Source organism: Monodelphis domestica, chromosome 3 (assembly GCF_027887165.1).
Source record: "Monodelphis domestica isolate mMonDom1 chromosome 3, mMonDom1.pri, whole genome shotgun sequence".
Classification (NCBI taxonomy): domain Eukaryota; kingdom Metazoa; phylum Chordata; class Mammalia; order Didelphimorphia; family Didelphidae; genus Monodelphis; species Monodelphis domestica.
This window is the reverse complement of record NC_077229.1, coordinates 317,584,997-317,609,295: the sequence shown is the minus strand read 5'-3', so window position 1 is coordinate 317,609,295 and position 24,299 is coordinate 317,584,997. Positions and strand designations below refer to the sequence as shown.

The 24,299-nt window shown below is 36.2% G+C and overlaps 1 protein-coding gene across 4 annotated transcripts in view; it reads left to right on the top strand.

Moving 5' to 3' along the window:
- The first annotated feature begins 30 nt into the window (after window positions 1-30).
- The window catches only part of ARFGEF1 (ADP ribosylation factor guanine nucleotide exchange factor 1), a 155,059-nt gene continuing 130,790 nt past the window's right edge, over window positions 31-24,299 (top strand). For 2 of the 4 annotated variants that reach the window (XM_001368044.5, XM_007487013.3), the window contains exon 1: window positions 932-1,929. In XM_001368044.5, the coding sequence (XP_001368081.1) occupies window positions 1,806-1,929 (124 nt within the window). In that variant the 5' untranslated portion in view covers window positions 932-1,805. Of the gene's footprint in view, window positions 347-931; window positions 1,930-24,299 lie in introns of those variants that run through there. The other 2 variants (XM_056824009.1, XM_056824010.1) reach the window with 2 other exon arrangements.

Here is a 24,299-nt window from a genome sequence, read left to right as displayed (position 1 = left end):
TTATGATTACATTTGGCGAATGTTTTCTAGAACGTTACAAGTATCTAATTCAAGGTCACCTTCAACTCTCTTTTTTCATCCCCTCCTCATATTCGGACTGCACCATAGCCTGTCACTTCACAGGCTTTAATGATCTAATTCCTTATGGGATATACTGGGTCATCTTGAGTTTGTGTGATTGCAAGAGGTTTAAGAAGGAAGTCAATCCACAGTTGACAAATTAAGGTACTGGAATGGAATACAAAAGGAATGGAATGGAGTAATTACTTGACAATAAGAAGTCTTGGGATAATAGACCAGCAGCATCGTGGGACTTCAAGGAAGAATCTTGTCACTAAACTACCATGTAAGTTGTTTATATACATTTTCCCTATGGTATTTTTTAGAACTCATTTCCCAGAAAGCAACATTGTAATATTTTGGTTTCTGGTTTTAGTTTGTAGTTACTTAGAATTGCTTCCACTAACTTCTGACAGTAAGGGAAATTATTTCCTTCCACCAGGTGCAGTTTCAATTTAGAACTTGTATACCTGCAAACCACCGTGATTCTGACACTGCCTTAAAATTTCTCTAACAATTTCCCCCTCTATTAAAGGGATCAGAATCACTACATTTTAAGGGGGCTTATCCTCTGGCAGCGGCGATCCAAGCATTCGCTGAACTTCAGCCTGGACTCGGAGGGGACTCTACAATCCCTGGGAATGGATTGCTAGGGATTCGTTTCATTCCACAGATTAAAAAGCCCAGGAGAGCGGAGGGCTAGTCTCCCTAGATCCATGTTAATTTGATTTATTTTGCCCTTCCTAAGGACGCGCACCAGCTGCTCAAGTGGTTAGACCTGCAGGTTGGGGTAGGATGAAGGGATCCCCGAGTGGGCGGTGACCCCCTCCCTGGGTTGAGTGGCCCAGACTGCAGCGGGGCCAGACAAACTGCCAGGAAGAGTGGCCGCGATGCGGCCACGCGTTTCTTTTACCCGAGAATGGGATCTATGCAAGTGAATCACTAGGAGCCTCGGGGACAGCACCCCTCAGCCAGGGGAGGGAGAGGGGAACAGCCAGCAGGTTCCCTACACTCCCCACACACCTCCCAGCCCTGGAACGCCTGCTCGGAGGGCCGGGGAGTTCCAGCTGGGCCACCGTAGCGCTGCGGCTGGTCCTGCCCCCGCACCCCCGCCTATCCATTCCCACCACCCCCCTTCTAGCTCCCAGCTTCCAGCTCCCTTCTTCTGCCGCTGCTGCTGCCACCACGGCTGCTCGGGGTTGGGCTGGGCAGCGCCGCCGCCACCGCCGCTTCCTCCTCTGCAGCCGTTCCGTTCAGCCGCTACGTGACGCGTCGTTTCCTCCCAACATGGCGGCCGAGATAGGTTGGTGGTGATGGAGGCGGGTCCGCGGCAGCGGCGGCAGCGGGCGCGGATCTCCACTGTAGCCAGGGAGACCCCTCCAAGGTTGGGCCTCTGAGTAGCCGGCGTCCCTCACCCCCAGACCCAAACCCCTCAGCGTCCCACATTGGCCTTAGCTGTCAGCTTCCTCCTTCCCACGAGGAAGCCGTGGCAGTAACAGCGGCGGCGCCCGAGGCCCCGGGAGTGGGACTAGGAGGCGACTCTTTTCCCTCGCCGCACCCCACCCCGGCCCGACCTCCCGACTCTACCCCTTCTCCCTCCGCCCCTTCCTGCTCCTGCCCTTTTCGCCTTCCCCGCCCCCCTCCTCCTGCTGCTGTTCTTTCTCCCTTCTCTTCCTCCTCTTCTTCCTCCTCCGGCCACGGGTCCGGAGCTGCTGCTACCGCCGCCGCTTCCTTTTTCCGCGTCCATGTATGAAGGGAAGAAGACGAAGAACATGTTCCTGACCCGGGCCCTGGAGAAGATTTTGGCCGATAAGGAAGTGAAGAAGGCGCATCACTCTCAGCTGCGCAAAGCCTGCGAGGTGGCCTTAGGTGAGGGGGGGAATAGACTGGGGGGAGGAAGGGACACACCTGAATAGGGTGTGGGTGTGTACGTGTGTACCCCCCCCCAGCCACCCTGGCCGCCTGCTGAGCCCTCTTTCCCCTTCTTTCTGCTTTCTCATTGGAGTTGACAACTCGACTGAATGGGGGGCAAAAGGGGGAGGGGGAGCCCAAGTGGATTAAGGAAATGCCGCCCCGGAACCCGAGGTTGTTGGGGAGTGAAGGATGGGCTAGGCTAGGCTAGGCTGCCTAGGGAGCGGGTTTGTTTTTTTTTTTGGTGTGTGTTTTTTTGTTTGCTTGTTTGTTTTTTGGTGTGGTTGGACTGTGCTGAAAGCCTTGAGGGCAGGATAGAACCCTTTGTGATGAAGCCGAAGATGAGCGCTGTTTTATTAGCCTTGTAATGGAGGTGGAGCTGATAGGTCAAGCTCGGGTTGTGAAAAGGACTCTCTATTGTCCTGGCACTTTAATTGATTGTTTTGGGGACGTTTGTATGGGAAGGTGATTTGAAGTTGTTGCCCTCTTTGCTGTTGTCCTAACATTTCTCTGCCTGCAATACTACTGGGAAGATGTAGTAGCGTTGTCACCGGTGGTGCTGACCTGGAAGTAGACTGGAGGTGGTTGTTGTTTTTTCTTTAACTGTTTGTATGGTCGAGTGTGTTGGGGAGGAAGGAAAGAGAAAGAAGCAGAGGAAGGCATCAGATGATAAAATAGCTCTAGAGGTGGGAATAAAATGGGAAAATGAAAAAGACAATGACACCCACCAGCCACATGTGCATTTTGTGGCCACTGCTCTCAAGCCTGAATTGTGCTTTGTAGTTAAGGAAAGAAAGCCAGCATAATGAAGCCCAAAAGCCGGTGCAAATCTGAACAATACTTGTATCAAGAATGCTAGGACTGGAATTATTCAGAGGGAAAACAACAGAATCCGGGAGGTAGAGATGGAGATGGAATCTATTAAAGATGGGAAATGTTTGTAACACTGATGTGTAGTTTTTAACAGAGATGAATGCGGAATACTTGGGGTTTGTGCTACTAGAAGTAGATTTAGGTAGAATTGATAAGAAGAAAAAGGGAACTTGTTATAAATATATACATGGGATGATAAGCTTTTGAAAACCAGTGTTAATGGAAAAAGTAAGCTCCCAAAAGATTTATACTGATTAAAATAAGCCAGTGGCAGATAACGTTTTGCTAGTTGCCAGAATGTTGTAAAAATTAACTTTGCTAATTAAAATAAACAGAGAATACCACTTTAATTTGTTGTCTCGTTCACTTTTTTTCTATGGCATGCGAAAAGCTTAAAATATTTTGGATATGAGGATACAGATTTAACTTTTTTTTCTCTTCCATTTGAAGTTGTCATTTATTGGTGCACTTTTTAAAGGATGTTAGGTGTGTGCATATGAATTGTATAAAAACTGAGTTAGTATCTGGATTTGGTAGGAATAACCATGAAATTAAAAAATGAGGAAAAAATAAATTATAATTATTTTGATATTTGTTTGAGGTTTTGTCTTATGAAGTTTTGGTTGTTAGTTTGACGGAATTAATATATTGGGTCTTAAATTTTCTGTTTAGAAAAATATTGTTGTAAATTAAATCACAGGTTTCAATAGTTTGAAGAATTAGGATGTGTAGAGAAGCTGCTTTACTGAATTTTTGTTTGCCTTTAGGTTAGGATTAAGTGAAAAGTAATGGTAATTCAAAGTTCATTCAACAAACTAGTACAGAATATACAGCCATAAATTAGATTTCTATAGCCATCTTACTAAGATAAAATATATCTATTATTAATAAAGCTACACATTTCCCAAAGGATAAAACTTAGGGAAATCACATAAATCCAGTTCTGGAAACCAGTTTACCTGTTTTAAAAAAATTATTTGCCTGTCTTTAATGCGTGAAAGTTAAAAACCTTTGATTCCTTGTAAAAGAAAATAAAAATGCTAAAGAAACTAAGTTCCTATAGTGTTATTAAAATCCATATTATTGGTTTGATTCTTTAGCATCAGGAAACTTTTTCTTTGAAATATGATTCTAGAAATCTATTTGTAATACTGTGTAAACTTATTGAAACCTAAAGCTGCTTTGAGTGCATGCATGTTGCCCTCTGGTGGTACCCTCTTCCATTACAATTTTCCTATGTTCAGCCTTGAGCCAGAGGATGAACCTTGGCCATTGAACTCAGCTTAATCCATTCCTGCTCCCTAAAATCCTGAATTAAAAATAGTCCAGCCATCTGCTGGCAGATGAAGCGGCAGCAGAGCTATTTTTAGTTTTCAGGAAATTTAGGAGTACTGCTACTTTGGGCTTGGAGGTGGCATTTTTTCTCTCATGGGAAGGTGGGAGAGGGTTGGAGGTGGTTGGTGAGTCTCCCTTAGATCTCTAAAGGTTTTTTAATTAAAAATGAGGTTTTTTTAAATAAAATGTTTATTAAATGCTTATTATGTGCAAAGAACTCTGTTAGGTGCTGAGGACACAAACAGAAAAAGAAGACAATCCGACAGTCACTATCATAATAGGGAGATGCAGTGAATATAGGAGGCCTCCTGCTTCTTAGGGTGAAGAGCCAAAACATATAGTAGGGCATCATATTTAATATCATTTGCAATGAAAAAAGTCATATACGTTTTTAATGTTTAACTCCTTAACAGAACTTCCCTATTACTATTGAAAACACCACCAATCCTCTAGGTCCCCAAGCTTGCAGCCTCAGAGGCTTGACTCCTCATGTGCTTTGTTTTGTTTTGTTTTGAAGTAAGTTTGTCATTAGTTCAGCAACTTTTCTTATATTCAGTAGTTATTATTTTAAGATAATCTTAAGATACTGTAACAAATTTTGGAGAGTGGTGAGGTTAAAAGGAGAAGCCAATAAGGTTGAATGAGAATAAAAGGTTTAGGTCTTAAGGAAAAGGATGACCAGAAAAAAATTTTATAGAGAAGTGTTGTATATAAGAATAGTAATTGAAGGGGAGAAGATTCATTCAAAACAAAATAGAAAGGAGGCAAAAAGGAGAGATTGAGAGAAAAATTACTATCACTGGGCTCTATGTAAGCTGGTTGGTGTAGCAGAAGGAACAATATTTGGAATCATGAAAGACTTGGATTCAAATTTTAATCTTTAAATTTATTAGCTTTGTGACTACAGGCAAGTCATTTTGCCATTGGTTTCAAAAAAGAGAATTATTATTATACTGATAATATTTCTCTCACAGGACTGTTGTGAGAATAAAGAGGTATAAATTTAAACTATTTATTGCATCGCTTTCTAAAATGCTTTTCCAAAATGATTCTGCTGACTTACTTTCCTTATATATAGCATATGATTGTCTAGTTAACTGCAGTTATAGTGTACCTAAAAATGGTAATACTATATTTACATGATTCCCTGTCTGTCATCCCTTTCATTTTTTCTTCTCTAAAGCAGGGACATGATATAGGGGGTGAGCATCTGAGCCATGATCAGTTACCACCTTTGGCAACCTCATTAATCATTGCAAATCCCAACCCATTTTATAAAAGAACAGTGACTCAGAAGTACACAGGCATCAGAAGCAAAGTTAATTGTAATCCAAACCTACTCTAGGACATTTTTCTTAGCAGTTCTTTAAACTAAAAGGCCATTTTAATCAAGGCTTTAGTGTGTCCTTGAGGTTAGGGAAGGAAAAACATGGTCATAAAATTTAGAACTACAGTAAAAGAAACCTGGAGATCAGCTACTCTTTGTATCCATAAACATTTGTTAAGGGCCTATTATGTGCCAGACACTGTGTAAATCATTCCAAAAACAAATAAATGTGTGTTCCTACCTTGAAGAAATATACATTCTACATAGCAAGAGATAAAAAGAATTCATAAATATATACACAGTAAATATAAGGTAATTTTGATGGCATGGCACTAGCACCTGGGGTGGGAATAGGAAAGGACTCATGTAGTAAGTCATTGTAGGTGTAGTATTGAGGTAAGGTGTAGTATTGAGGTAAGCTTTGAAAGAAATTAAGGATTCCAAGAGGTAAAAGGGAGAACAATATATACATTTTAGGCACAGGCAACCTCCTATTCAAAGACTTGGAGACAGGTGATGATATGTCACATCCAAAGAACTGGCCAATTTTGCTGTACAATTGAACACATGAAGGGGAGTGATGAAAGTAAGGATGGGTAGATAATGTATTTTTTTTTTAAGATTATTATAACATGACAGACACTGTGCCAGCCAGATCATGGAGGCATTGGAAATTATTTTACACTTCTTATTTTACAAATGAGGAAATAGATCTAAACAAATGACTGCACCAAGTCAAAGGAATAAACACTTATTAAGTACTTACCACTTGTCAGGCAATGGGTATCTAATATAATACATGCAAAAATATAGTCTCTGTCTTCAAGGAGATTACTTTTTTTTTTAATCCTTACCATCCATTTTAGAATCAATACTGTGTATTGGTTCCAAGGCAGAAGAGCGGTAAGGGCTAGGCAATGGGGATTAAGTGACTTGTCCAGGGTCACACGGCTAGGACATGTCTGAAGCTAGATTTGAACCTAGCACCTCCTGTCTCTAAGCCTGACTCTCTATCCACTGAACCACATAGCTGCCCCCAGATTATGTTTTAATGGAAGAAGACAATATATAATAGAAAGCTGAGAAGAAATGGGAAAAAGATGCTGGCATAGGGCATGGTGGAGAAAGAAGTCAAGAGGGTCAGGAACTGTGTGCCCATAGAGGAATAAAGGAGTCAACATGGCTGACCTGAGCACTTTATTTAAAGTAAGAGATTCCAGAGAAACTGACCAATTAGAGGAAAGGGTTACAAGGGGTGAATAATCTTTGAGTGAAAAGACTGTTGAGTTTTGATAGAGAAAGAAGTCCAGAGAGTCAGAGACTAAAATTCAAAACAAAATCCTTTGATTTCTGATTCTAGGCGCTTGCCACTTTCCCTACATGGCACAATGAATTGAATGCTGGATTTGGAGTCAGGAAGAACTGAATTCAAATGTGGCCCCAAATACTTAACAGCTATGCAATCCTGGGCAAATCACTTAACTTCTGTCTGCTTCAGTTTCCTTATCTATAAAAAGTATCACCTATCTTCCAGGGTTGTTTTAAGGATAATATGAGATATTTGTAAAATTCTCTGCAAACCTCGAAGCATAAATGTTAACTATTATCATCAACCTTAATCAATTATCATAACTATTATCATTATTATCCATCAATAAGTATGCTGTGTGCCAGGAACTGTGTGGGTCCTGGGAATGCAAATACCATAAATGAAACAATTCCTATTTTCAAGGAACTTACATTCTAATGGAAGAGTCATAAGGGTATTTAAAAATATAGACAAAACATATAAAGACAAATTCAAAATAATTAAATAAAAATTAATTTGGAAGGTGGCACTAGCAATTGAAGAGGGGATTAGGAAAGGCTTTATGCAAAGTTAAGATGGTATTTGAGCTCTGCCTTGAAGGTAAAGAATTTTATGAGGTAGATTCTTTAATGATTCAGTCATTAAAAGGTAGTATTTATCTTAGGTTTCCCTTTCCTTTCAACTTTTTTGATTTGGGTTTATTTACCTACAATTCCACAGTGTCTCCTTAAGACTGATTGTGCAGCCCTGGGAAACCATAAGCACAAGTTTATGACAATTGGCTTTTTTCTTTTCATTTAATCTGTTGTTTTCCATGACAGGATTTACCAAGTTCTATTTCGAGAAATGTCTTTGGGGAGAGAAACTGCCTTTTCAAAAGGGGAAGAAAATATTAGGTCATTATTTGGTGTGGGGGGGGGTGGCATTTACCTCAAAGAATGTACAGAATTTGTGACAGAGGGAAAATGTTACCATAAATGTCAATTAAACATAAGCTAATATGTTTACATTTTTTCAGTTTACCTTTTTGTATATAAGTCCTTTACAATTTTCCTAGGCAAGGTTATTATTATCAATACCATGATTATAGAACATTTTTTAAATAGAAAGGTCTATTTATTAATTGCAAATGTGGGTTTGGTAAGCTTTTTTTTAAAGCAATTTTTATTTTGTTAGGGACCCAGATGTTATGGTTGCTTTGATTACTTTTAGCAATATAATGGCCAAGACATTTTTGACAACATTGAACTTTAGAATATTAAGATGTCTTAATTTTAATGATTTTGTTTTCTATTTATAATTAGCATCCACAAGGAAAAATGTCTCATACAATTTATTTATTTTTAAAACCCTTACCTTCTGTCTTGGAATCAATACTGTGTATTGGCTCCAAGGCAGAAGAGTGGTAAGGGCTAGGCAGTGGGGGTCAAGTGACCTGCCCAGAATCACACAACTGGGAAGTGTCTGAGGTCAGATTTTAATCTAGGACCTCCCATCCCTGGGCCTGGTTTTCAATCCATTGAGCCACCTAGCTGCCCCCCTACAATTATTATAATATTCAGAATTGAATTGCAGCAAGAGATACACTGACTTTATTTCCTAGTGGTACTTTGCTCTCTAGCTAACTAAACCTTAGTTATAAGTTCCTTTCTCTTTACCATTTTATATATAAGGAAATTATGGCTTAGGAATTAAGTGACATGCCCAGAACCATGTATCTAATAAGTGTCTGAAGAAGGATTTGACTCAGGTCTCCCTGATTAGTACTCTAATGTGACTATGGCACTTAGCTGTCTGGATCCTTAATCATTTAAGAATTCAATCTTCAAAGGAAAACAGTCAAGAGGAGGAAGACTATCTGTTGTTTAGAGTGTTGTATGCAGTTAGATGGGCTCTCTATAAAGTAGATCTATTAGTAAATATACTGGGCATTTGTTGGACCTAGAATTGAACAGTAGGAGAAGAGTCTGTAGATTTTAGAAAATTGTGAATTGCTTTTAATGATCTTCAAGCTTCTTTTTTTTTAAGTACTTTTTTTTTTTAAACAAAAATATTCTCGTGGCGATGCTATATGGCTGACTAAAAGTCACACCGTACCATTGGCTCCAAAGAATTAAAGTAGTGAGATGTGTGGTTACCATGAGGAGTCTGCAATGTAAAAAATGTCATCAGAGAAATATAACAAGATGAGGTAAGCCAGTCATGTGATAAAATAACAAAAGAGAGCCAGTGTACCATTTTGACATTCCCAGAATTTCAAGAAATCTAGTGGAAGTCTTCTGATATGACCATCTATGAAGGATCTACTGAAGGAAAGAATGAGTTGCTTAAGATAAAAGAGCATGTGAGTTGTGATTTACATTACTGAAAGGAGTACTTATATTGATAAGATAACAAATCCAGTCAAGTAATGATATGCATGAGTCAAATTCAGTTTATGCTTAGCATAATTTTCTTTATTTCACTTATAAATTAATAGTGTAACAGCTACAGAACAGATGCAGAAATATTTACCATAAAACTTTTCCTCTTAAAATAGTTATAAAAATTCAAGCACTCAGATCTTGAAAACATTTTAAACACAGAAACAACAAAGGCTACCTACTGTGTTCACTAATACCAAATTCTAATCTACAGTCTACTCCTGTTCAACAGTGGTATTATGAAATTATTAGCAAAAATTCTTTTATCACAGTCTTTAAATACATCCTTCTTTGGCTTACATTAAATACCACGTCCAAATTGCTAAGTTATGAATGAAGAAATAGCTTTAAGCACTTACTATTTTCAACTTAATGAAACTAATTACAAAATTTTAAATGGTAATAAAATGTTAAGATTAAAAAGTCTTTTGGAGTATAATTATGTTATTAGTAGCTTAGATTTACTTATTAGCATAGCAAAAATGAGGATATAATCAGTCTTTGGAAATAAATTGATCTAGATTGCAAAGTTTTCTGAATAGTTGTGTTATCCTAAACTTTTTATTTAACCATTTTTGATGGATATTACTCCAGAATATAACACCTATTTTCTTGTCTTAAGAAAAAAAGGAAATGATTAAACATATATTTGTACTACAGTCCTGCCTTGATGCTTCATTGTAGTATGGAAATGACTCAAAATTCTCCAGTTTATGTGAACAGAGCATTCTGCCCTATCAGACTAAAAAAACTTCAGGTATGAGACCTGTGTAAGCAGCTATGTTTTCCAAGTACCAGCCTGATGAGTTCAGAGATTTCACCACCAGGTTAGTTGCCAGGACCATGGCAATTCTCAGAGACCATTCACAAAGTTGGAGAATCCAGATTGGTGGGGAAAGCACCCACATCAAAGAAATCACAGCTCCTTAGAGAATTAAGATAACTGAATGTAACTTAACTTTTTCCTGATGACTATTATAAAAAATTATCATATTATGCTATAATCCAGTAAAACATTCTAAGCCAGTAGAGACATATTAAAGAACTGTTTGGTCTACATGAAATGAATACAGACTACTGTACTTGTCTAGGTTCTCATGTCTGTTTTTCGTAATTTTTCTGTCTTCCCCAGCTTTGACTTCTTGCTGATGTCAGTGTGTTTGCAGCCTCTTTCTTCCCTTCTGATTTCTTTGGGGCTTGGAAACCAGCATGACGTGATGGATAGAGAACTTTCCTCCAAGCCAGAAAGACCTAGGTTCAAGTCCTGCCTCTGACACATACTGACTGTGTGATCCTGGGCAAGTCACTTCACTTTCCAATGCCTTAGGCAAATTCTAAGCCTATTAGTGGCTGAGAAAGTGCCAGCCTGCATTGATAGAGGGAATTTCATCACATAGGAGTTCCCTATACCAGTGAAATCACAGGTCTAACCTCTATCCCCTGGAAACAAGAACACACATAATTTTTTGAACTGTATATAAACTAAGTTCAAAGTGAGGAACTATGGGGTTATCATGAGTAAAGGGACAAGCTTTACTACATATGGGGCCTTTGTTTTGGCTGCTGAGAGGTTTTTTTTGTGTGCTTGTTTTCAGGTTATTGGCTGTTTTCCAGATAAAAAGAGATGTTTACTGTATATATATATTTTCTAAAGTTTGGAGAGAAAATGAATCTTTTCATATCTATATCTATATATATAGTGTTTTGAATTTGTTTTTACTAACCATGATTAATGATGTAAAGAGATTTTTAAATAACCCTTCTGAGAATAGGAAAACTTCCTTGAAGGAATTAATGAACAAAGGAATGTGGGGAAAAATCATCTGTTAAACCATTATTATGTTCCAAGCAGTGTTCTGTGAACTAGGAATACAAAGACAGAAAGCTAGCCCCTATCTCTGAGACCTTAAGCTTTAAATGGGGAAGAAAACACATATAGAGGAGTGAGAGTCCATTTTATGAGGGAAGGTTCATGTTCAACATGCTCATCGATAAATATAAGGTATGTGCAAAACAGTACAAACTATTTGGAGAGAGAACAACTGGGGGGAAGAATCAGGCATGTTTGCTTGCAGAAGGTGGCACTTGAGCTGAACCTTCAAGGATTCCCAGGTTCCCAAGAAACAGATCCCGAAGGAGAGCATTCTAGTGGTGGACAGCTTACATACAGAGGCAGGAAATGAAGTGTTATGTAAGAGGAAAAGCAAATAGATGAATTTAGTTGGAATATTGAGTATATAAAGCTTGTTAAAATGGACTGGCATTAGATTATAAAGGCTTTAAATGCCCCCAAAGTGGCATTTGTGTTTTATCCTAGAGACAATTAGAAGATAACTGAAATTTCTTGAGCCGGGGAGTGATGTGGTCTGTCTGCTTTGGGAAATTCAATATTGCAACTCTATGGAAGATGCATTGGAGAGGAGAGAGACCAAACTGAGGCCATTTCATGAGTTACATCTTTTCTGTTATCCTGATAACTCTCAAAAACTCCCATTATTGCCTTCACTGTAGTTTCTGAGGCAGACGTGGTTCTTCTCTTTGCCAAGTACTAGCCCTCTACAGCATACCCTTGATTCCATCACTTCAAGTAGCCTCTCCAGCAGATTTCCCCCCCCCATCTCTTCCTGACTACTGGCTCTTTTTTTACATCTTTCAAAACAAATACACACTTGTTTCTTTCATCTTTAGAAAACTGTCACTGATCTTATGTCCACTGCCTTTTATTCTGTATTTCCCCTCTCCTCAGCTAAACTTGAATAAGTTGAACGTTCCCCCATTTCCTCTCTTCTGACTGAGTTCTAAGCCCTCTGCAATCTAGTTTCCAGTCAGTCTCATTTGCTTGAAAATGCTCTCTCCAAATTAACAAATGATTTCTTAATTACCGAATCCAGTGGCCTTTTCTCAATTCTCATCTTTTTTGCCTGCAGCATTTGATGGTTCTTTTCTTGGATATTCTCTTCTAAGTTTTTTTGAGTTTTATTTTGGTTTTCTTCCTCCTGTTTTAACTTTTTTTTCTCAATAACCTTTGCTAGATCTTTGTCTGTGCCATGTCCCCATACATTGGATATACTATCACATCCTATCATTCTCTCTCTCTTCTTCCTGTCTTATTGTATTGCCAAATTTGCTCTGCAAAACCTTTAGCCTTGGATCACTCCTACCATTCACACTCCCCCCAACCCCCCATATATGGGTTGATGAATGCAGACGAAGAAAATCAAGCAGCTGTCCTACCTGGATCCACTATAAATTTAAATGATATGACCTCAACTGGATCCTCACTACTGCTAAGCAATCCTTTTACACTATTCCCCTTACCACAGTGACTTTTCTAAACCTTTTCATCCCTCCTGAAACTTCCCATTGCTCCTTTTCCTGTCTTAAATTAAGACCTTGGCTCATATTTTATTGAAAAAATTGAAACTATTTTCTGTGAACTTCCATCTTTTCCATCTAATATCCCACAAATGCTTTCTGCCACTTTCTCCTGTTTCACCCCTGTCTCACACAAAGAGGTGGTCTTTCTTGCCATAACCACTCTATGCATAGGTGATCTCATTCCTCTGCATATTCTCCAGCAGATTTAACCCTCTTAACATTATTCCCATTCTGCCACTTATTTCCTCCTTTAAAAAGACAAAACAAAACAACTCTGACCTTCTATTTGTAAAATTCATATTAAGTATTAGTTCCAGGGCAAAAGAGATGTAAGGGCTAGGCAATTGGGGTTGTGACTTGGCCTTTGAGGTCAGATTTGAACTCAGGAACTGCATCTCACTCTTGGCTCTCTATCCAAGTCACCTAGTTGCGCCCCCCCTCCCCACCCCCTACCCCCGTCTTATTTTCAAATATCTGTTTGCAGGCTGTTTTCCTTCTTCCCACAAATATGTCCACAATAACTCTGTGTCTCACTCATTTTCAAAAAAAACTTCATTTGATTTATCCATCCCCATTAAATCTTTTCCCATTTCTCTTCTGCTTTTTGTGACTGAGCTTCTTAAGGTCATTGATAACATATGCCTCCTCTTTTTCTTCTTATTTACAGTCTTTTTTTTTTTAACCACATCACAATCAAAACTGCTCTCCATTACTAAATCCATTGGCCTTTTTCTCAGTCCTCACTCTTTACTTCTCTGTAGTCTTTGACTCTCTGGATTACTCCCTTCTTGATGTTTTCTTCTCTTCAGGTTTTCAGGACACTACTCCCTCCTGGTTCTCTTCCAATCAATTTGACTTCTCCAGATCTTTTGCTGGATCTTTACACAAGTTATAACTGCTAACATTGGATCTCTCACAAGACTTGTCCTGGGCATCTTTATCTTCTTCTATCCTTTTTCACCTGGTGATCACTTAATTTTTTTTTTTTTTTGCTAATATATAGGTCCAAGTTTTTTTCCAAACCTTTGGCATTCTGGCCTTTTTAAGGTATCTCGAGTATCCATTTCTCAAAGCTCTCAAAATCATGTTGCCAGTAACACCTCCTCCATGGATACTTTTTCTAGACTAGCCATTATTCTGTTTTCTTTAGTACCATTTCTAATTTATGTAACACATCAAAGATTGGAATATTAGAGTCTGTTAGTTTCCAAAAACACAGTACTTCAATATATACACTAGGAATATTCTGTTCTATGCTTTTATTTGTTTCTTTGAAAAAAAAATTATGGCAAGCATATTTTTCTAGTTGAAAGCCAGTGTGCATCTATTACTGTGTAGACCAGACATGTCAAACATGTGGTTGTATGCCAGGTATGACACTCCCAAGTTTAGCCCCAAAAAGATTAAAATAAATTTTGGAAACATTTGATAAATAAAAATGTCATAAAACATAGATAATATTACATTTAAAAACTAATATGTGACCTAAAAGGATCTTATAAAGTTTTAGTTGCCCCTGTTCCTATTTGAGTTCAACATCACTGATATAGGTCAAAAGACTACGTATTATTTTCCCAGACACCCAGCACATATACCAACCATTACAGGTGTATTTCTCGAGTTAGTTTTCCTTGTAAAATTTACAAAGTAATTTAATTAACTATTTTTTTCTATATATTTCCAAGTCATACTTGATAAAAATGGCAACTTTTAAAATTGGTCTATTTGAGGGTGATTTGTCTTTCTCTTATAGGCATAAATAATATAATAAAATATCAGAAGTTTCTTAAAGGCTGCATAGGAAAAGTGTTATATTTTGGGAAAACTGGCTATTCTGTTTTTATACTTTTTAGAGACGTGTGAACAAAATTTATTGTTGTGTCTTAAAGTATTCAACTTAAATCTAATTTGTTTCATTAAAAATGGATACCTTATTTTTTTTCCTCTCTCCCCCAAGAGGCTTGTACCATCTGAGGCCTATTGTTAATATTGTAGTTTTTGATCTTTTATAATAGTGAGAGAATCTTCCAGTAATAATAAATAAGGAGCTTTGTTTGATTTTGCTATTCATGCATAGCTAATGGAATGTTCTATGAATAAGGCATCTCTCACACTTCAGCCTTGATTCAAGCTCCATAACATAAAGGCTCTGTTGATTCAGCAAATTAAATTCCCTAAGTATTTTGCCATGGTTATCCCTGGAAAAAGACAATCTTTCTCAAGTAGGAAAAATGGTATACATAAGAAAATTTAAACATTCCTAATTGTAAATAGTGAAACTGAGTTTCTCTTTGTGTATAATTAAAGATCTATTTAATTCTTCCCTTTTTTCCTTATTTTTATCTATTCTCTTTTTTTTAACAACAAAACATCTTTCAGTTCCTTTTTTTACTACCTTTAACTTTTTATGTTCTTCCTTTATGTTTCAAAAATACGAGTTAATCATTCTTTGCATTAATTCAAAAGAACACTCCTAAGTAGAACATATGAATACTAACCTGTGTTACTTTTTAAGATATTCTCTCTTTTTTTTTAAGTTATGACCTGTTAATAGAGAAAACTAGGTTTGGAGTTATGATTCATCATGCTAAACTAATTTTGCTTTCAGTTGAAGGAATCTGAATCATGTAAATCATAGATTAATGTAGTGAGTGAAATATATAATTATTTAGAAACTTGGCATCAAAAATTTCATGTTTTTAAAAGGATTTTTAAAAAAAGTATAAAATATTGTCTGTACAAGCCTAAAGTAGTTATATAAAAAATAAGAATAGTACTGGCTTTTACACTTAATTAGAAAGTAAAACTAATGTATGCAAGGTTGCTGAGATCAAAAAGGAAGTCTCCTTTTACTAAATACTGAGCCTAAGAATGTACTTAGGGCAAATTTGAATGAATGTTTACATAATATTACTAAAGGGAATCATTTACTCAGATCAGTTAGATATGGGCTCTGGTCCTGGATTCAAGTTCTGCCATTAGGAGTTCCGCATACTAATGAAATGAGAGGCCCAGGCTCAATTTCTATTGTAGTGAGAGTAAAACTGAGTGTTTAATTATCTCCATATAGTCTAGCAGTCAAACTCTCTGTACATTGAGAAAAATTGGAAAATGGATTCCAATTTAGGCCCCAGGAAATTAAGCATAACAAAATTAACAGACTATAATTTCTTTGTTGATTTTTAGTTTTCACATATTGTACATAATGGACTGTACTGGGTAATTAAAGTCAATGTTAATACTAGTCTGTGGTGATAATAATTCATATTTCTATAATACTTTAACATTTACAAAGCACCTTCCTTACAACTACCTGAGTTGGTGGTTACCATGGATTGTGGTTTAATAGATGATGGTGCAAGAAGTTCACACCAAAAATTCTTGAATGGTGCTTAAGTAGTAAATAATTACCTGAAAATATTTCAAATATATTTTTCTGTTGTGACAACAATTATGTACACTTTTGAAGCATAATAGATTGGTTTTTGCATGATTCAAAATGGTAATGGCTATATGTGCTGTGATTTTGATTTTCATACTTAAATCACATCCGACTGACTACTTTTGACAAAAGAGCTTGTTCATGCCATTTACCAAAAGAGCTCTATATCTGAGGACAGATCAATTTCCACTTGTCAGACACATGTGCATACCTTGTTTGTTTTCTGTACACTTCAACAGAGTATCTCCTTCATTCCCCTTTCTTACCTTGTAATCATACCATCAGCTCTGCAATCATGTGATCAAGATGTTACAGATGTTTGTATGCTTATAGAGCAAATGTCGGGTTGTTTGAAAACCATGATTGCTAGGCATGCACATTATAAGCCATCCTGAAACCATCACAAACATTCTGTGGAAACAAAACTTATATTTCTACTAGTTACAGTATTAAAGCAATTTTTTGAGTGTGAACATATCCTCTGTTAATGTTCCTATTCTTCTATCTGACCAATTTTCAATTGAATTGTTTGGCAACACTGGTGTGTCATTCAGTAGTTTCTATAAAAGTAAAGCAGTATGCCTGTGGTAGAAGAAAGGAAAATCACAGCCAAGGAGATTCTGTCCAAAGGCTACTTGGCATAAAAACATTGTTTAGAAACAGAGCACTATATGCAGTTGAATTTGTTCTATGTTTGTCATTAACCAGTAGAGAAATAAATATTTCATATCATATCAAAACTAGCTATTTTCACCAATGGGTTAGGTAGTTAGAAATGAAAAATAAATTTCCATCTCTCAACAAAAAATTAGCTTGTAAAATTCTCCCATTTTCTACCACATACTTGTATGAGTGAGCATTTTTGCTTTTTAAAATCAAAATACAGGATAAAACTTGACTTGGTCCGTATTTTAAGACTGTATTTGTGTGGTATTGAACCAAATATCATGTTCACATTTAAAGTCCAATATTAAAATTAAGTTTATATGTGATTTTTATGTTAGGTGCCTTCCAAGTTGTAATTTATTTCATTAAAATGTTTATATGTATTCAACAAAATAAAGAAATTTAACACATTGTGTTGCAGATTATAATAAGTATGTGAGGTCTTGTTGGATTACATTTAATTCTTACAGAAAATTCCATGTAAAATATTTGTAAATATTTTATAATTAGAATTTTCTAATTTTATATTTTGAGTTTTAATAATTATAGATAAAATCACATTTTACATTATACTTATGTGATGTAATGTAAATTTTAATTTGGAACTTTTGGGGACAGAAGTTATTGTAGGTATTTAATTAATAAATTTAAAAGACTTTATGAATAGTATATTACGCTGTCTTGGTGATTGACAATACTTTTTAAAATATGAGTCTGAATTCAAACTCAGGTCTCCTGGATCTAAATCTAGTACTTTTCCCATTCTACGACTTTTCTTGGTTGTAAGTTACTTGACATAAGTTCTCAGTTGTATCTGTCTTTGTTTTCTTAATGCCTGTGCCTTTCATGTAATAGGTACTTAATAAACGTTTGATAAGTGTACAGAATGAATGTTTGTTTTCCATGTGCATAAATGAAATAATAATGGAAGCATAAAATTTAGATCGAACTCATATCCCTGGCTAAATATCAACAGTGGCTTCCATTGATACCCATATTTCATCTTTTCTAGGCCTTCTGCCAACCAATTCATCCTTATTGGGATGTTTTCCAATTAGTTTCTAAATATGTACTTAAGTGGAATACTTGGACTTAATGCAGTTCTCTATTTATGGAGGTCAGGGACCCTTGTTGAGGCCCCATGAATATCAACAAATGGAACCAGTTTGTACCTTCTCCATTCTTTCTATGCTTTCTGAAAGCTGCTCAGGAAAATGGAAAGCTTTGTGTTCCTCCCCAGCCTCAAAGAAACTTATTGGGAAAATGGGGGAAAGCCTGACTGTAACCTAAGCTAGAAAGGGAATGAAAGACAAATCAAGTACTAACTCACAGAGAACCTTAAAAGGGCTTTGTGATTAGTATGAAAGTTTAGTCAACCACCTGAGTAGTCATTTTGTGCATCATTGTTATTGATAGAGTTGGGCTTTTTTTTTAAAGGAAAAAACTCAAGATGTTTTGATTAACCAAACAGATATTGCCTGGAAGGCCTTAAACTAGTAGGCTTTTCTTTTGTTGTCGTTTTAATTTTTTTTATTGATTAATTAATTTAGAATCTTTTTCTATGTTAACATGAGTCATGTTCTTGCCCCTCCCTTCCTTTCTCCCCCCTCCCAGAGCTGGACCAGCAGTTCCCCAGTCGGCTTTTCTTAAGGCAGCTGGTACATAGACAATAGCAAGAACACTACAAAACCTCAGTAAATGGTGGTCATTAAGCCTAAGAAGCTAATGTCTATTGTTGCCATCTATACAGCAAACCATCCCTAAGTGATGTTATTTTGAAGACTAGATTCGTTTTTTTTTTTTAATATTCTATGTATAAGAAGTCATAAATATAATCTTCAACAATGAATTATAGGATAATATTTTCCAAATTAAAAGTGGCTAGTTGACTTAGAAGATATAATACTGTGCCTGGAGTCAGGAAGACCTGATTTCCCTAGCCACTTACTAGCTGTGAACTCTGGACAAGTCACTTCACCTTTTTTTTTGCTTTAATTCATTGGAGAAGGAAATAGCAAACCAAGAAGAACCCATGTGGGATCATGATGAGTTGAACATAATTGAACAGTAACATGTTTCTGTCCTCGTGGAACCTCAACAGCATGGTAGGAGGGGAAGGATATAAAAACAGATAACTGTGGTACAAAATACTTAAAGTATAAAATAGTGTTCTCATCGAGCACTTTGTTATTTTGTTATTTTTTTAATTGAAAAAATTTAATTAGAGTATTTTTTGATGGTTACATGATTCATGTTCTTTCTTGCTCCATCCCCTACCCTCCATAGCTGACACACAATTCCACTGGGTTTTACATGTATCGTTGATCAAAACCTATTTCCCTATTATTGATAATTGCACCCAGGTGATCGTTTAGAGTCTACATCCCCAATCATATCCCCTATGTGATCAGGCAGTTGTTTTTCTTCTGTGTTTCTACTCCCACGGTTCTTTCTCTTAAGTCTCTCAGAATTCTCCTGGATCATTGCATTGCTGCTAGTAGAAAAGTATATTACATTCGATTGTACCACAGGGTATAGTATAGTGTGTGTGTGTGTATATATATATATATATATATAGTATAGTCTCTGTGTATAATGTTCTCCTGGTTCTGCTCCTTTCACTCTGCATCAATACCTGGAGGTTGTTCCAGTTCACATGGAATTCCTCCAGTTCATTATTCCTTTAAGCACAATAGTATTCCATCACCAACATATACCACAATTTGTTCAGCCATTCCCCAATTGGAGGGTACCCCCTCATTTTCCAATATCTTGCCACCACAAAGAGCATGACTATAAATATTTTTGAACAAGTCTTTTTCCTTATGGTCTCTTTGGGGTAACCCAGCATTGGTATGGCTGTATTAAAGGGCAGACAGTCTTTTAACACCCTTTGCCTATAGTTCCAAATTGCCTTCCAGAATGGTTGGATCAATTCACAACTCCACCAGCATTACATGAGTGTCCCAATTTTGCCACATCCCCTCCAACATTTATTACTTTTCTTTGCTGTCATGTTAGCTAATCTGCTTGATGTGAGGTGGTACCTCAGAGTTGTTTTGGTCTGCATTTCTCTAATTAAGAGATTTAGAACACTTTTTCATGTGCTTATTGATAGTTTTTATTTCTTTATCTGAAAAGTGCCTATTCATTTCCCTTGTCCATTTATCAGATGGGGAATGGCTTGATATTTTTGTACAATTGATTTAGCTCCTTATATATTTGAGTAATTAGACCTTTGTCAGAGTTTTTTGTTATAAAGATTTTTTCCATTTTGTTGCTTCCCTTCTAATTTTCTTTGCATTGGTTTTGTTTGTACAAAACATTTTTTATTTAATGTAATCAAAATTATTAATTTTACATTTTGTAATTTTTCTAATTCTTACTTGGTCTTAAAATCTTTCCTTTCCAAAAGATCTGACAAGTATACTATTCTGTATTCAACTAATTTACTTAAAAATTTCCTTCTTTCTATTCAAGTCATTCACCCATTCTGAGTTTATCTTGGTGTAGGGTGTGAAGTGTTGATCTAAACCTAATCTCTCCCATACTGTCTTACAATTTTAATTTTCCCAGCAGTTTTGGTCAAAGAGTGAATTTTTGTCTGAAAAGCTGGGATCTTTGAGTTTGTATCATAGACTGTCTTGCTGAGGTCATTTACCCCAAGTCTATTCTACTAATCCTCCTTTCTGTCTCTTAGACAGTACCATATTGGTTTGATGACCACTGCTTTATAGTATAGTTTGAGATCTGGTACTTCTAGGCCACCTTCCTTGACATTTTTTTTCATTTTCCCCTTGATATTCTTGATCTTTTGTTCTTCCAAATCAACTTTGTTATAGTTTTTTCTAATTTGGTAAAAACGCTTTGTTATTTTGGGGGAAAAACAAGCCTTGCATACTTATATTCCTTCACCTATTCTGTGAAAGAGGATGGGGGAGGGGGGTAGAATGAGGTAATACATTTTTCTCAACTCTTTTCCAGAGTCAGACTGATTTTTGTAATCACATAGTATGTGTTTTCATTATATTGTTCTTTTTGTTTATATTATTATCGTCATGGTGTATATTTTTCTCCATTCTGTACTAATTCAGTTTCTCTGAAATTATCAGTTATTATTTCTTATGTTATAATAGTATTCTGTTTCATATGCCACAGTTTGTTCAGCCTTCCCCCCCAATAGATGGTCACCTATTTATAGTTCTTTGCTACTATAATAAGGATTATAATGAATATGTTAGCATATATATATATATATATATATATATATATATGTATTTCCCCTTAGTAAAAATCATTCTTTTGGTAATGGCCTTTTTGGTTTTCATATAAAGACCATTACCAAAGGAGTGATTTTACTAAGAGGATCTGGATAATAAAGAGTAGATTGGAATTCGTTAGGTTAAGGAGGAGACATTTGAGGAAAAAGAGGTAGTTTGGAAAATCTAATGCCAGATTTGGGGGGTCCTCTATTGCCAGATAAAGGAGTTTGAATTTTCTTCAAAAGGCAATAGGTAGCCACTGGAGAGTTTTAAAACAAGAATGACATGATAAAATTTGTACATAAGAAATACTGTTTTGGCTGTGGTACAGAGAATGGATTAGAATGAGGAAAAAACTAATAGTGAAAAGCTAAGTTAATAGGTTACTGAAATAGTCCTGGGTAGGTAGTAATGATTGAACTGGAATGATGGCAGGTAGAATCAAGAGGAAGATTTGGATGAGAGAAATGAAATGATGGTGTAATAGGATTTGTTAACTGATTGGGTAAATAGGTGAGGAGGAGAGGAGGAGAGGAAAAGTTCAAGATAGTGGGAAGCAGCATAGTGAAATAGAGTCAAGGAAGGACCTGGGTTCAAATTCTGCCGTTTACTACTTAAATGACATTGGATTTTTTCAACAAGGAAATGCTATTTCATTTCCTTGAGCTTTAGTTTCCTAAGAGAAGGTAAGGATTCTACTACATTACTTTTGACTCCCTTCTAGCTCTAAGTCTATAGCCCTATGATCCTATAATCCTAAAATCTCAATTTTTTTGCATGAATTGACTTTTTATATTTAGGTCACATATCTAAGTAATTGGAACTTGCTTTGGTAGGTATTTTTTTTAATAGTGAAACAAATGATAAATTCTCTTCCTAGAAGCCAGAAACACATCTGCTCCCCAAAAGTTTTAGTTTAAGATTTTCAACCTTCTTTTCCTATCTAGCCTGAGGAAGGAGGGAGAGAAGTATAGCACAAGTAGTTTATTTAGTTTCAATATTTGCATAAGAGGAGTTCCTACCTCTTTAGAGCAGTTCACTTTGGAATTTGGGGGACAACCTTTTCCTATTTAGCCTGAGGAAGGAGAAGGGAAATGTAGCACTGGTAGTTTATTTGGTTTCAGTAGTTTCATAAGAACTTGTGAGTGACTGCCAAATTGCCATCTAACAATGGTTGTCCATCCTGCAATCATTTTATCTGTTTCTGCTATAAAACTGATGGATTAAGTGCTGATGTCTTTTCCCTTAGTCTCTCAATGTTGCAGGAATATCTTTTCAATCTTCTCTATATGTATTTCTCTACATAAAATCTTTTTTTCCCCCATTCAGACTCTTCCTGCCCTTATTTCACTGTAACTTCCATAACCCTGCTCTTTTGTTAAATTAACCTTGCACCTAGAGGCTCTCTCCTTTACTAGTTTCATATTTTCCTTTCACTCCTTAAGGTAGGTGTTTTCCAAGGCTGCAATTTGAGGTTAAGTGACTGCCCAGAGTCACACAGCTAGGAAATGTCTTAAGACCAAATTTAAACCCAGTACCTCCTGTCTCTAGGCCTGGCTCTATCCACTGAACCACCTCACTGCTCTTTCCATTAGTTCTTTAATAATTTTAATGCAGATGACTTTTTGATCCTTTTGAGGGGCAACATAGCATATTGGAAAGAATATTAGATTTGGAGTAAGAAAACTCTCATTTAAGGAGGTGGTATGGGGAGAGTTCAAGTTTAATCTCTTTAAAGAATTCCTAATCATCCTTTTTGGGATTGAGAGAGAGAATACACTGACTAAAGTACATGTTGGATTTTGTCTTAATATTGATGCTGGTTTTCTGAAACCCTAAATTATTGACAAATGATTAAAATTGTTTAAAATCTTAAAAAGTTACTATAAGCTGCAAATTGATAAACTTAACTTTAACAATATTTTCAACCTTTCCCTCTCTACTGTTTATTTGCTCTTTTTGAAAAGATTCACATTTTTTTCTAAGCTTCTGAGTTTAGAGATAGGAGGCTAAAGTTTAAGCATAAATTCTTTCACTTAATTTTATGACCATGGACAAGTCACTAGATCTCTCTATGTATCATTTTTCTTCCTTCTAAAATTAGGTACTTTTCTTATTTAACCTTTCAAGGATTGCTTTGAGCAAAGCCAAAGCTTTTTAAGGTGAGTTACCAATGAGAAACCATGATTCTAAAGGACCAGTGATGAAGAATGCCGTCTACCCCCAATAGAAAGGTACAAGACTAAGGGTGCAAGTAGTTGGGCATGACAAATTAGAAAATTTTTTTGCTTGTCTATGAGTATTCATTATAAGGGGTTTTTCCCCCCAGTTCTCTTCCTCACCCCTCCTGCCCCCCCCCCCCAACTTCTTTTTTTGCTGGCATGAAAAGGTAGATAGAAAAAAATATTTTTGTTAATTGAGAAAAATTCCATCTATGTAATTTGTTATTATTTTTACAGTTCTAGGTCCATAGTAGAAATTTAACAGATACTTAATATTTATTGGCAGATTATCACAGATTATTATTGCTTGACAGCAAGTTAAAATAAAAATCGGCATCATAAAAATATTTTCCTCTGCTGATAAATCTAATAAAGAACAGGCTATATAAAATTTTAATTACAATATGATTAATTAATATGCTTCTTCAAATAGATTTTTAAGGCTTTAAAATCCTTTATGAAAATCTAGCTTATATTCGCCTTTCAGAAGCACATTTGTGCTTAACTTTAAACAATATTTTCAACCTTTCCCTCCCTACTAGCTCCTTTATATGTACTCTTTTTTTTTAAAAATCTACATTTTCTTCTAAGTTGGTCTTCTAAGAGCTCTGAGTTTAGAATCAAGAGATCTAGGTTTAAATATAATTTCTGTCACATTTGAAATATTTCTAGTATTTGTAACCCTTAGAACAGGTTAATATTTTTTCAAAAATTTTCAGGTTTATAAAGATTTTTTTTTCTTTTAAATCTTCTTGTCATATGTTAGCCATTACATTCTATCAGTTTCTACTTGTTGCTCTGGATATGTGAAGTAATTGACTTTTCCGCAAAACAGGCAATTTACTTTCTTCCATGAGTTTGCAATTTGTGTCTATACTGCATAAAAGTATTTATTTTGTTTACAGTGTGTAATATATGTGTGGATTATCTTCATTTGTGTGTAGTTCTTATTTTTCGCTTTTATTTTTCCTTGGATCATTTGAAGCATTATAACAAAAGCCATTTCCCCTCAGTGGTAAACAGTTATATCATCTGGTAACCACAAATGATCTCAGAATTGCTTGGGTATGTAAAGGATCCAGGTTATTTCA